This window comes from Hemiscyllium ocellatum, chromosome 32 (genome assembly GCF_020745735.1).
Source record: "Hemiscyllium ocellatum isolate sHemOce1 chromosome 32, sHemOce1.pat.X.cur, whole genome shotgun sequence".
In the NCBI taxonomy this organism is placed as follows: Eukaryota; Metazoa; Chordata; class Chondrichthyes; order Orectolobiformes; family Hemiscylliidae; genus Hemiscyllium; species Hemiscyllium ocellatum.
This window is the reverse complement of record NC_083432.1, coordinates 32,559,045-32,574,203: the sequence shown is the minus strand read 5'-3', so window position 1 is coordinate 32,574,203 and position 15,159 is coordinate 32,559,045. Positions and strand designations below refer to the sequence as shown.

The following is a 15,159-nucleotide window of genomic DNA, read 5'->3' as shown; positions in this document are numbered from 1 at the left end:
GTCTACTTTCCGCTCGGGATCTTCATAAGAATTTCTCACCTCCCATCAAGTTCCGAGACCCGGGGTCTCTTGTTCCCATAGCAACTAAATCAGGTTTATTGTAAAGCAGCATTCGGCACCAGTCACATGACACCTTTTACTCCCTTTTACCTAAAATTAAATGTAAAGGTTACAGCAAGCAATGATCTTACAGACCTGAAAGCCTTTTAATCATTAGGGAGAGGTGATGATGTAGTGGTAATCTCACTGGACTAGTTATGACAACTAGTTGTTTCTCATTTTGCTTGATAGGTCCAAGAAACGTAGACTGACTGAATTCTCCAGCTGATCATCAGAATACACAATAATTATCTTGTTTGAAAATCATAAGTTATATTACAACAATCCAGAATGTCAGAAACAATTCTCCTTTTATACTTATGCTGATATTTGGGAGCATGTAAATTATTTCTTCAGTTATGATGGATTCTGATGTTATTGATCATTCTGTCGGTCCCACAGCAATCCAGACTCAACTGAGTATGGTACGGCATGGAATGGGAGGATTCAGTGTCTTTATCGGGCTGGATGGTTCAAAGGAGGAGTTGGGGTTGAAAGCAGGAAATTACTGGTTTTATCGAGAGAACAATTTCGACGAGCTGTAAGTTTACTGTCACAGCATCGAGTGCTTGAGGACCCACCTCCTATTTAGTTTCATTCAGCTTTGTAAAATAACATGATTACACTCCATAGTATTACACTGTCTTCTCCTGTTGTGTACTTCTAATTGTTTTAATTACCTTTTTTTGCTTCCTCCTCTGTTAATGCTTCTTTCATCTATAATGTGTTTTTTTAATACCTTCCAAACCTGCAGTCTACCCATAAAAGAACATGGACAGCAGATAAAGGGGAACACCATCACCCGCAAATATCCTCTCCAAGCCACAAATCATCCTGACTTGGCAATATATAATAGTTCCTTCGTTAATGGAGTAAAAATGCCAGCATGCTCTATGTAACACTGGGGATAGACTTCTGTCACACAGACTGCAATAATATAAGACAAAGAACCAAAGTGCTGGAGAGATTCAGTAGCTCTGATAGCATCTGTGGGAGAGAACAAAACAGAGTTACTATTTCAAGTCCAGTGACCCTTCATCAGTTTTGATGCAGGCTGCAGTTAAGGCTAGTCAGTAAAGGCCAGCCTTGCCAATGATGCCTGCAGCCCTTGAATGAATAAGGAAGTCTCCAAATCTGTTTCTGTGTTTCCAAATATTCTTGGGAAGGTTGACTTGGTTTTTCTCAACCATTTCAAGTTTCCTTTTTGTGGTGATATGAAACTGGTTTGTCCTTAGTGGAGGAAGTGTCTATCTTTCAGTGTTGAGAATCCAGCGGAAGTGTTTTTATATTGACAATCACACTTGTTAACTGTTGAAGAATTATGAAATCTAATCCACTAAATATTACTTTTTGGTATTTTTCTCTTGATTTCCAACTATTGATATCTGGATTCCATGTTCCTATTTTTTTTTTCTCCTGAATTTTTCTCCACTTAATGTGGTACTGGTCCTGGTTGGGAATATTTCTAGAGGATTCATTTTGGCAGTCTAAGCAAACTGTCTTTCTTTTTTCAATTTCGTTAATATTTTTGTAACTAATGGCTGACAATATTTGAAGAAAATGGGGTTTGGAGAGAAGGTAACATTTTCTTTCAATGCGCTAATGATCTTTTTTCCCTGAGTTACTTCGAGCAGAGTCTAGTAAATTGGAACAGTGAGATTATGCAATTCCAGAAGGAAGTCAAAGGGTTTGTAGCAAATCCTCAGTTGTTTTTAATTTCTAACTGCACCCAATCTTTTTCCAATAAAGTCCACAGAATAACAGTTCAAGTCTATATCGAGGACTCCTTCTATAGTCCCATAACTTCTTCTACTTGGTTTGAAACTAAAAAGCTTGGAAACATTTTCTGAGTCAGTAGCAAATACAAATTGGAATGATGAAAAACCAGTTGCCGATTAAAGCTCCTGCCATCGATCCGGGGAGTTCTGATTGCTACAAAATCCAGCCAGAGTTGGTGACATTTCTGCACCCATCGCTATACATTGCTGACTTCAAAGTTTCTGTTGCATGAAACACCATTCACCATCTTCTGTGTTGCAGATAAACAGAACTGATGGCACATGTCACAGTCCAATCACTGCTGGTTCCTGTAAAGCTGCCCAATTATTAGATTAGATTAGATTACTTACAGTGTGGAAACAGGCCCTTCGGTCCAACAAGATCACTCCGACCCTTCGAAGAGCAACCCATCCAGCCCCTTTCCCCTACATTTACCCCTTCGCCAAACATTACGGGCAATTTAGCATGGCCAATTCACCTAACCTGCACAATTTTGGACTGTGGGAGAAAACCGGAGCACCCGGAAGAAACCCACGCAGACACAGGGAGAATGTGCAAACTCCACACAGTCAGTTGCCTGAGGCAGGAATTGAACCTGGGTCTCTGGCACTGTGCCACCCGTGCCGCCCCACTTCTGTCCTTCTCCCAGTGGAGACATTATATGTTGCTTCTCTGCTGGAATGCTCCACCCACTCCAACCCTCTTCCATTATATATATCATTCTCATCTTAATGACAGTTGAGGTAATTAACTCTGAAATCTTTGTCCATTATCGAATTGGTCCCTGCGTTACAGAGTGGAGCATTGCATCATTCACAAATTAGGAGGAAAACAACATATGGAAGTTGCTTTCTTTCGACGTTGGTCATGGAAATCAGGAATGTAAAAGCGTCTTCTTACCAGCAAGTGCAAAATATGTCATTGCAGCTCAGTTTGTCACCTTCTGCAATATGGAACACTGTGCCTGAAAGGCTGTGGATACTGGGTGAACTGATGCTCTCAGGACCAAGAGTGATGAGATTTTTCTTCTATGAGGGTATCAAGGGGTGCAAAACAGCATGCAGCTTAGTCATGACCTAATTGAAGGACGGCACGGATTCAAGGGGCTGAATGGTTCAATCTTGTTCCTGTGTCCCTAACTGTTTTTTTTTCCCATTTCTGTCCTTCTCTCAATGGAGTAATAATTAGCAGGAGCTTCACTGTAATTGGAATAATATATATGGAAATGTCCTGAAGATAGTTGGAAAATAGGAAAGAAGGAAGATTTATACTGTGCTGTGTCAATTCTTCTTCATTTAAGTTGCTTTCTGGAAAACAATTTAGTTGCTTTGCTTATTAATATTTGCTTGCCGTTATTTAAGTTTCAGTAAATACTTCGCACTCAGCAAAGAAGATGTCGCTGAAGGGTGTCCCTTCATGTTTGTCTCCTTCCCGTCTGCTAAGGATCCGGCTTGGGATGAGCGTTTTGCAGGTAAATGACAGCAGGCATGTATCAAAAATGTTAAAGCCAATACTGCATGGTATCTTCCCTTAGTATCTCATTCAGGAGAAATGAGCAACTCAGCCAAGCTGGACCAGAATGTCCCAAATTCAGTTCTTCTTGTGCTCAATTAGTTGAAATCACTTGGGTATTCAGAGTGATTGAGGCAAAATCATCCCAGGTCTAGCTCCTGATATCCTTTAATGCTTCCCATGGATTGCTATCCATTAACTCATGTTAGAAAGTGGGCCCATTTGGACTTTGTCTGAACAGAATTGTCTCAGTGTGTATCACTATAGTTGGCCACCATATTGAAGCATGAGGAGTGAGCACTTCAACAGGGTATTGAGAGGGTGTTTGACACAGCCCAGCTAGAGTAACAATCTTTTAGTGTATCAAAAGGATGACAACAGGGAGAAACCCGGAACAAAAAGGCATACCCCTTGCAATTTTAAAACAAATGCCAAATTCCCATTCTGACAGACAATTACCAAGAAGAACCAATTTTAGATCAACTTTACCCCAACCTGGTTAAAGATCTTGGACCTAGGCAAGACAAGCACACAAATATTCACAGAAGGAAGGTATTGGGCCTATGATATCCATGCTGGCTTCTGGATAGAACTCCAGCTAGGCCCACTACCCACTTTGTTTGACCAAATCACTATAAATCTTATGTCAAGTATTTCTAAATGAAATTCCCTTTTCAAAATCATTGATTAATCTGATTTCACAACCCATTTAGGCAGTGCACTCCCGATCTAATTGGCTGTACAAATTTTTATTCTTCATGTCCCCCTGGTCCCTCTGCCAATCACCTTAAACCTGGAGAAAGTGAGGACTGCAGATGTTGGAGACCAGAGTTAAAAAGTGTGGTGCTGGAGAAGCGCAGCAGGCCTGGCAGCATCTGAGGAGCAGGAGAATTGACGTTTTGGGCATAAGCTCTTCTTCAGGAATAGGACCTTAAACCTGGACCCTAGTTATCCATCTATCTGCCACTGTAAACAGTTTCTGTTATTTATCCTATCAAGTTACTCATGGTTTTACAACCTCCTCCAAATCTTCTCCTAACTTTCTCTGCTCCATGGAGAAGAACACCTGACCACCACGGCGTGTGCCACTTCCTTTTCTGATGTAACCCACAATACCGTGACCTCTGGCCCACTCCCAACTCCAGCTCTACACTAGCTCCCAGCCTTGCTGTGTTTTTACCACTCGCGCCCCCCCAAGACCTCCCCCTTACTGAGGATGAACATTCAGTCCTCAGTAAATGTCTCACCTTCATCCCACTACGCTTCCGGGTCAATGAATTCCACATGTGTTGCAACATCGAACTTTTCATTCCCTGCCTCCGCACTTTTTTTCAATCATGACTGTCACCCACCCTCCAAGGACCACTTCTTCCACCTCCACTATATTTCAACCACTTGGACACCCCCACTGGTCTGGTACCCACCCTCGACCTCTTCATCTCCAACTGCCATCACGACATTGCCCACCTCAACCTGTCCACCCCTCTCACCCACTCCAATCTCTCACCCTCGCAAAGCACAGCCCACCACTCCCTCTGCTCCAACCCCAACCTCACCATTAAAACCACAGACAAGGAGGGGGTGCAGTAGTAGTTTGTCACACCAATCTGTACACTGCTGAAGCCAGGCCACCTCTTCCTACTGTGCCCTCGACCACGACCTCACCTCCCATCACCAAATCGTCATCTCTCAGACCATCCACAACATCATCACCTCAGGAGCTCTCCCAACCACAGCCTCCAACATCATAGGCCCGGAACATGCACCATCCAGTTCTACCTCTTATCCAAAATTCACAAACCTGACTGCCCCTACCAATCCATCATTTTCCACCTGCTCCTGCCCCACTGAACTTATCTCCTCAGATCTTGACACCGTCCTGCTTCCCCTTGGTCCAGGAATTCCCCACATACATTCAGGTCACCACTCATGCCCTATACCAGCTCCATGACTTTCATTTCCCTGGTGCCCAAAACCTCATCTTCACCATATACATCTATATACATCTATATGTCCATCCGCCATGATAAAGGCCTCCAAGCCCTCCATTTCTTCCTCTCCAGCCAACCCATTTGATAGCCCTCTACACACTCACTTGAATGACGGAACTGAACCTCTCCTTCAACAACTTCTCCTTTGAATGTTTCCACTTCCGTCAGACCAAAGGGGATCCATGGGCATCTGCATGGGCCCCAGCTGTGCCTGCCTCTTCGGGTCCATGGAACAGTCCATCTTCCATAGGTATACCGGCATCATCCCCCACCTTTTCCTCCACTACATTGATGACTGTATCGGCACCCCATCATGCTCCCGTGAGGAGGTTGAACAGTTCATCAACTTTACAAAAACCTTCTATCCTGACCTCAAGTTCACCTGGACCATCTCAAGACACCTCCCTCCCCTTCCTGGACCTCTCTGTCTCCATTTCCAGGGACTGACTCAACACAGACATCTATTTCAAACCCATCAACTCCGACAGCTACCTAGTCTACAGCTCCTTCCACCCTCCCCTTCTGTAAAAACTCTATCCATTACTCCCAATTCCTCCCTCCCTCCCTCTGTGGGAAGCTAGAGAAGTGATTGCTAGGCCTCTTGCTGAGATATTTGTATCATCGAAAGTCACAGATGAGGTGCCGGAAGACTGGAGGGAGAAATTGGGAGTAATGCTCCACTTAAGAACATCCCAGGTGGCCTCCTCAAGGTGAGGATTCTGGGTAATCCAAGATGGAGGACAGGAAAAATTTCTGGCTGTAAGATCTGCTCCTTTTTTTTGAGGTATTTTAGTTGTTGGAGGTGATTTCCTCGAATTCCAGGATCAGCAATTACTGTTTTATATGCTGTTGCATTGTTTTGGAACTTTGGAGAAAAAAAAGCAGTTTTGAAAGGGAGAAGAGCAGACAAAGGAAGCACATGGTGAGGACAGTGCAGGAGAGAGAAGAGAGAGAGAGAGAACCTGCACATTTACTGCCTTTGCTGTTTGAATTCGTGTATCGCTGGACATTGGAGTGCATCTGGGAAAATTAACAGTGAAATTCACAACTAATCTTGGAGGAACTGTTGGGCGAAGTTCACAGCACAGAATCAGATCAGTTAATTGTTGTTTAAAGTCTGTCCAAGAGAAAGGCTGCAGTAGTGGGTACAGTGGATTCTTTCTTGATTATATGGTTTTGGAGATAAGTCTCTTGATTAAACTTAAAATAAAAGCCGTAGCTATTAATTTAACCTGTGGCAGTGTTTGTAGAGGAATAAAATGGTGTTATTTTCTGGGTCTGTAGATTGTGAAGGAACAAAAGTGGCCTTTGCAGTGATATGTACTTCTTGTCAGATGTGGGAGTTTAAAGAGAGTTTAAGGGTTACTGCGGATTATATCTGCCATAAATGCTGTTGGATGCGAATCTCATCAGATCGAGTCGGATCGGTTGGAGAGACAAATAGAAGCGATGAGGAATTTGCAACAGCAACAGTATGTGATGGATGGCAGTTATAGGAAGGGGGGAAAGTCTCAGATACAGTCACATAGATGGGTTAACTCCAGGAAGGGTAAGAGAGGTCGGCATCTAGGGCAGGAGTCTTTTGTGGATATACCCATTTCAAACAGGTATGCTGGTTTGGAAAATGTAGGGGGTGATGGATTCTCAGGGGAATGTAGCACAAACAGCCAAGTTTCTGGTATTGAGACTGGCTCTAATGCAACGAAGGGTATGTCGGCTTCCAAGAGATCAATTGTGTTAGGGGATTCTGCAGTCAGAGGTACAGACAGACGTTTCTGTGGCCAGCAGAGAAAAAGCAGAATGGTGTGTTGTTTCCCTGGTGCCAGGATCACCAGGTGGGGGTGGGGGGTGGGGGTGGGTGGGGTGGGGTGGGGTGGGGGGTGGGGGGGGGGGTGGGGTGGGGGTGGGTGTGTGGGTGGGTGGGGGTGTGGGACTCAGGGAGATAGTGAGGAAAGAGATCGGTCTGAGATGGGTACAGCTGAGAAAAGAAGTGAGTCAAACAGTCAGGGCAGGCAGGGACAAGGTAGGACTAATAAATTAAACTACATTTACTTCAATGCAAGAGGCCTAACAGGGAAGGCAGATGAACTCAGGGCATGGTTAGGAACATGGGACTGGGCTATCATAGCAATTATGGAAACATGGCTCAGGGAAGGGCAGGACTGGCAGCTGAATGTTTCAGGATACAAATGCTACAGGAAGGATAGAAAGGGAGGCAAAAGAGGAGGGGGAGTGGCATTTTTGATAAGGGATAGCATAACAGCTGTGCTGAGGGAGGATATTCCTGGAAATACATCCAGGGAAGTTATTTGGGTGGAACTGAGAAATAAGAAAGGGATGATCACCTTATTGGGATTGTATTATAGACCCCCCCAATAGTCAGAGGGAAATTGAGAAACAAACTTGTAAGGAGATCTCGGCTATCTATAAGAATAATAGGGTGGTAATGGTAGGGGATTTTAACTTTCCAAACATTGACTAGGACTGCCATAGTGTTAAAGGTTTAGATGGAGAGGAATTTCTTAAGTGTGTTCACGACAACTTTCTGATTCAGTATGTGGATGTACCTACTAGAGAAGGTGCAAAACTTGACCTACTCTTGGGAAATAAGGCAGGGCAGGTGACTGAGGTGTCAGTGGGGAAGCACTTTGGGGCCAGCGACCAAAATTCTATTTGTTTTGAAATAGTGATGGAAAAGGATAGACCAGATCTAAAAGTTGAAGTTCTAAATTGGAGAAAGGCTAATTTTGACGGTATTAGGCAAGAACTTTCAAAAGCTGATTGGAGGCAGATGTTCGCAGGTAAAGGGACAGCTGGAAAATGGGAAGCCTTCAGAAATTAGATAACAAGAATCTAGAGAAAGTATATTTCTGTCAGGGTGAAAGGGAAGGCTGGTAACTATAGGGAATGCTGGATGACTAAAGAAATTGAGGGTTTGGTTAAGAAAAAGAAGGAAGCATATGTCAGGTATAGACAGGATAGACCAAGTGAATCCTTAGAAGTGTATAAAGAAAGTAGGAGTATACTTAAGAGGGAAATGAGGAGGGCAAAACTGGGACATGTGATGGCTTTGGCAAATAGAATTAAGGAGAATCCAAAGGGGTTTTACAAATATATTAAGGACAAAAGGGTAACTAGGGAGAATAGGGCCCTTCAAAGATCAGCAAGGCGGCCTTTGTGTGGAGCCACAGAAAATGGGGGAGATACTAAATGAATATTTTGCATCAGTATTTACTGTGGAAAATGATATGGAAGATATAGACTGTAGGGAAATAGATGGTGACATCTTGCAAAATGTCCAGATTACAGAGGAGGAAGTGCTGGATGTCTTCAAATGGTTAAGGGTGGATAAATCCCCAGGACTTGATCAGGTGTACCCGAGAACTCTGTGGGAAGCTAGAGAAGTGATTGCTAGGCCTCTTGCTGAGATATTTGTATCATCGAAAGTCACAGATGAGGTGCCGGAAGATTGGAGGTTGGCAAACGTGGTGCCACTGTTTAAGAAGGGTGGTAAGGAAAAGCCAGGGAACTATAGACCACTGAGCCTGATCTCGGTGGTGGGCAAGTTGTTGGAGGGAATCCTGACGGACAGGATGTACATGTATTTGGAAAGGCAAGGACTGATTCGGGATAGTCAACATGGCTTTGTGCATGGGAAATCATGTCTCACAAACTTGATTGAGTTTTTTGATGAAGTAACAAAGAGGATTGATGAGGGTAGAGCAGTAGATTTGATCTATATGGACTTCAGTAAGGCATTAGACAAGGTTCCCCATGAGAGACTGATTAGCAAGGTTAGATCTCATGGAATACAGGGAGAACTAGCCATTTGGATACAGAACTGGCTCAAAGGTAGAAGACAGAGGGTGGTGGTGGAGGGTTGTTTTTCAGACTGGAGACCTGTGACCAGCGAAGTGCCACAAGGATCGGTGCTTGGCCCTGTCCTTTTTATCATGTCCATATATGATTTGGATGCGAGCATAAGAGGGACAGTTAGTAAGTTTGCAGATGACACCAAAATTGGAGGTGTAGTGGACAGCGAAGAGGATTACCTTAGATTACAACAGGATCTGGACCAGATGGGACAATGGGCTGAGAAGTGGCAGATGGAGTTTAATTCAGATAAATGTGAGGTGCTGCATTTTGGGAAAGCAAATCTTAGCAGGACTTATACACTTAATGGTAAGGTCCAAGGGATTGTTGCTGAACAAAGAGACCTTGGAGTGCAGGTTCATAGCTTCATGAAAGTGGAGTCGCAGGTAGATAGGATAGTGAAGGTGTTTGGTATGCTTTTCTTTATTGGTCAGAGTATTGAGTACAGGAGTTGGGAGGTCATGTTGCGGCTGTACAGGACATTGGTTAGGCCACTGTTGGAATATTGTGTGCAAATCTGGTCTCCTTCTATCGGAAAGATGTTGTGAAACTTGAAAGGGTTCAGAAAAAATCTTCAAGGATGTTGCCAGGGTTGGAGGATCTGAGCTACAGGGAGAGGCTGAACAGGCTGGGGCTGTTTTCCCTGGAGCATCGGAGGCTGAGGGGTAACCTTATAGAAAATTATGAGGGACATGGATAGGATAAATAGGCAAAGTCTTTTCCCTGGGGTCGAGGAGTCCAGAACTAGAGGGCATAGGTTTAGGGTGAGAGGGGAAAGATATAAAAGAGACCTAAGGGGCAACGTTTTCACATGGAGGGTGGTATGTGTATGGAATGAGCTGCCAAAGGATGTGGTGGAGGATGGTACAATTGCAACATTTAAGAGGCATTTGGATGGGTATATGAATAGGAGGGATATGGGCCGGGTGCTGGCAGGTGGGACTAGATTGGGTTGGGATATCTGGTCAGCATGGATGAGGATCTGTTTCCATGCTGTACATCTCTGTGACTACAATTTCCTCTCCCACATGGTCAACATTGCACTCCAGCACATCTCCTCCACTTTCTGCTTGGAGTCCTTCCTAAAAAGATCAGAATTTCTTAGACTTTTAGCATAAACAACACCATTGCACACAAACTTTTATTTTCTCATTTTTAAAAATAGTTTAAAAGAAAGATTTTGTTTTATTATTGTGAAATTTGTATCGGAAAAGAGAATAATTTAAATTTGTGTTCTTTAGGGAAGTCTAATATGGTAATTGTGACGTTGGCACGATATGAGTGGTTTGAAGAATGGAAGGATGAACGTGTGAAAAAGAGAGGAGAAGATTACGAAAATTTTAAAATGGATATTGCCAGAAGATTATTGGACCGAGTTACCGAGTATTTCCCACAACTTAAAGACAGGGTATGTTTATCAGCAAATGTAATCAAATAGCTTTCTTCTAATGACATATTCCATGTCAAAGGAGTCCACCTATTTGGTACCCCATCCATGACCTTAAATATTCTAGACCTCCACAACAACATACTGTAGTGGCAGTATTTAACAACTACAAAATGCACTGAAGCAAATCAAAAATGTTCCTCTGACAACACTTTTCAACTCTGCGACCACTATCACCTGGAGGGACAAAGACGTTGCAAACTCCACTACCTACAAGTTCCAAGCCAGACACCATCCTGCTTTGGAACTATACACCTTTTCTTTCATTGTCACTGGGTCAAAATCCTGGAATTCCCTCCCTAATACCACATGATACATCTACACCACATGGATTGCAACAATATCTTCAGAAGGGCAACTGGGGATGGGCAATAAATCCTGCTGTCACCAGCAAGTCTATATTCCATCAATGAAGAAATATAAAAAACATAAATAAAAGTCTTGTTTGTTATTATCTTGTGAGAGTCAGAATTTACATTATAGAATCTGTATTGCAGTCGGAGATTGACATGGCTTTAGCGCTGCTTGTGTCGTCTGCTAAAATCCTAAGCTTCCTTTCAAGGCTATTCTGGATCAAGTCACCTTCCTGATTAGCGTTCTCACCACTTGATAGAGTCAGAACCTAAGGACACTTAATTGGGTCTGCAGACTCTCATTAATGTCTCCTTAAGGGTAAAAAAGCCAGTCAATGTGATTACCTTCCTCCTGATAACCTTTACTTTTAAGTTGATAATAACCAGATTGTCATTTTCTCAGGGTCTGGTCAAATTGATCAGTTAGTTATTTCCCCATGCAAAGAGAACGAGGAGAGGGTTTTGAACCTATTGTCACAGAAAATAAAATGAAACAAGTTAGCTTTTAAAAAATAGTAAAGTTTACGTAAAATGCATGCAATTTGGTGTATATATGAAAAGCCAAAATTACTCTCTTTGATGTTTGCATGTTTCCTGATGAAGGATTCTTGCCTGAAACGTCGATTCTCCTGCTCCTCTGATGCTGCCTGACCTGTTGTGCTTTTCCAGCACCACACTCTCGACTCGGATCTCCAGCATCTGCAGTACTCACTTTCTCCATCTTTTCTTATCAGCCAGTCATTGTTGTGAAAGATGACAACCATATCGCATTTTGCATGCTCACTCTGAATGCTGTTCAAAAGTATGTTTCTCTTTGTGTTTGGCTGGAAAGTAACTTTTGAACTTAATATCTTTGCTGTTTCTTCCTTTGCACTTGTAAGCTCATAATTCCTTATAACTCGTGAAAAAAATCATTTCTACTTTGTTTCCTTTGGCTAACTTGTTTGTGTCTGAATCCTCCACAGATCGAGTATATTAGGGTTGGGTCTCCACTTTCACATGAGTTCTACATAGCTTCTTCTCGTGGAGAAATTTACGGTGCCAATCATGATGTCTCGCGTTTTGCACCAGAAGCTATTGCCTCCTTAAGAGCAAAAACGCCAGTCAAGAACCTTTACCTGACAGGTATGCCACCTTAAATGAAGCGATAACAGGGATGTGGAATCCACAACAGAAGCTGGAAATTTCTTGTTTAGTTGAATGTATCGTTTACCCCAAGGTGTGGCATTACATTGTCAGCAATAGGACAATTTCCTGAAACATGCAGCTGTTGAAAAGGCTGGTCTAAGTTGGAAAGTGTGGACTTCTGATAGGACTAATGGAGTGGGCACTTTTACTGCAAAATATGGTCTTAGAAGAAAAAGTATAAGCACAATCATAAAGGCATAAATTTACCTAAAATGCATCCTTTCTAACAATATTTAGAAACTTTGGTCATTAAAGGTGGTAGTTTCAAGCAGTTAGTTACAACCAATAGGAAGGTGACAAGCTAAAGAAATATAATATAATTAAAATGCTAAAGAAATTGGTCAAACTAATAAACAGTTGAATGTAATTTTAAGCAGGATTTGGATTAAGCCCAACCTATTACAAAATCAAAAATAGTAAATTTTATTAAATTGTATATGTTAGAAAGATCACAATGGCCTTAAAATTATATTGTGGAATAAATTACGTACAAATTCACCCAAAATTCCCAACCACCCTCTTAATTTCAACTACGGATTACTCATTTATCTCAAAATATACTTTCAAGATCTGTATGATTTACAGTACATTCAAAAATGTTGAGATCAATGGTGTCTTTTTTAGATTGTAAAGCCCCTTTCATCTGTAACAGATGAAATCATGTTAACATAATGTTCTTATTCTATTGGAAATCCTTATTCACCAAAAAAAGGCAGTTGAATTTTAAAATACAAATCAGTTACACTTAAGATGTGTAAAATATGCTCCAATGTCATAGAATCATGGAGTCATAGAGATGTACAGAATGGAAACAGACCCTTCAGTCCAACCCGTCCATGCTTCTCTTGTATTCATTTATTGGAAACAGCAACATTTTGGGGTTGGTTAGTTCAGATGTTGACTTGTGATACAGACTGAGTTCAATTGGGTTCAATTCCCACACTGGCTGAGGTTACCATGAAGGACTCCCCTTAACCTCTTGCCTCATCTGAGGCCTAGTGATCCTGGGGTTAAATCACCACCAGTTGTTCTCTGATGGAAGAACAGCACTATGGTCTGGTAAGACAATGATGACTTCACCTTTACCTTTTTATTATTATCCTAATGATCTGGATCATGAATTAAACTCCCATCGCAAAACTGAAGAACTTAGATTCAGTTAATACATGCTCATTCCCTATTCTTATTTAGCAGTAATGGTGACCTTATAATTGTTGGATTGTTGTGTTTTCTTTTAAAGTCACAATCTGGTTCACTTTTACTCTTTAACTCTGCCATCCTTACCTGATCTGCCTTCAGGTTGACAGCAATATGGTTGACACTTAACTCCCCCCCCCCCCGAAATGGCCAAGCAAACCATTTGGTTTCAGGCAAATAGGAATTAACAATAAATACTAATGAAGATTTTTAAAATAAGAAAGCCCAAACCCAAAAAGAACGGGTAAACAATGAACATAGTTCGTCGATTTCTCAGCACCAAATCCAAACGAGCAGACAAAATCCACCCAGAAACCCTAGCCACTCTGCCCTACATCAAAGGCATCTCGGAAATGACTGCCAGACTACTCAGACCTCTTGGCACCGTGGTAGCCCACCAACACACTGGAACAGCAGTTGATGAACTTGAAAGTCCCTATAAAGACAACCAGCAAAACCAACGTCATTTACAAAATACCTTGCAAGAACTGTAACAGACACTACATTGGACAAATAGGCAGAAAACTAGCCACCAGGTTACATGAACATCAACTAGTCACAAAACAACATGACCCATTATCACTAGTGTCCTTACATACCGATGAGGAAGGACACCACTTCAACTGGGACGATACATCCATCCTAGGACAAGCCAAACAGAGGCATGCACGAGAATTCCTAGAAGCATGGTATTCCAACTGGAACTCTACCAACGAACACATCAACTTGGATCCCATCTCTCACTCTCTGAGGAAAAGAACAGGAAATTACATCACCAACTCAAGGAACCTAAACACATAAATAGAAAGCGGGCCCATAACATCAGTGCTTCACTGAAGGCTCACTGATGCGGTTACCTAGTGAGGAAACGTCTGAAAATGAACCTTCCAACTCAGCGAGCAAACTTTACATCCAGAACCTCAACCTAAACTACAAATCTTCTCCAAACTTGCTAACTAACCCAAGGGAAAAATGTTTCAGCATCTGAGCTATTACTCATTTTACAAGAATTGTTACTCAAAGTAAAATTTGAGTTGTTATGCTATCAAATTAACCCATTACAAAACCGTTAATTCAAAGAGTCTGTCAAACGCTGAAGTTTGTATTTGTCATAATACAAATGGAAAAATTGCACCAATAATCATGCTCCATTGTTTCACAAGCTGTCATAAAATGTATATAATGGGTAAAATTCCAATGGGTCCTTGAAATTGAACAATTTAGCTGGCTGACTGCTACTCAGAATAAAAGGATTTCACATTAGGTTTTGTCATTATCAGTAAATAACTCGACAGTAACAGATATAACTTTTAACAAAAAACAGAAAACATTGGATTTTTAATTTCTGAGTATGTGACATGAACTACATCCCTTCAAACCCCCAATACAAACACAATCCATCATGATTAAGCCAGATAAAAGGAAGTTTAATAGACCTGTAATGGGTATAGAATGAAGAATACAGGAGGGCAAACAAAATTCCTGAGATCAGAAATCCGAATGGTGGAAAATTGTTTTCTCACATTCCTTTTGGTTTTCGCAATGATGGCATTCTGTTGAATCGATGGTTGATCAGGTGGACCTGGATCATTTATTTCTTTAGATTTATTTTTAAGCTTTTGTTTTTCTCTGTCATTTTTTTCCACTGAGAGAGGCATAGAGAGATGGATTCTTTCTGTTAGAAGGCTCTGACCATTTTATTTTCTCTTCTGCTGCCCTG

General features: G+C 41.9%; 1 protein-coding gene across 1 annotated transcript in view; it reads left to right on the top strand.

The window, feature by feature from the left end:
* LOC132830774 (all-trans-retinol 13,14-reductase-like) overlaps positions 1–15,159 on the top strand; it is a 32,282-nt gene that overhangs the window by 15,569 nt on the left and 1,554 nt on the right. The window contains exons 7-10 of the mRNA XM_060848615.1: positions 502–640; positions 3,240–3,349; positions 10,496–10,662; positions 12,020–12,179. Of these exons, the coding sequence (XP_060704598.1) occupies positions 502–640; positions 3,240–3,349; positions 10,496–10,662; positions 12,020–12,179 (576 nt within the window). The remainder of the gene's footprint in view (positions 1–501; positions 641–3,239; positions 3,350–10,495; positions 10,663–12,019; positions 12,180–15,159) is intronic.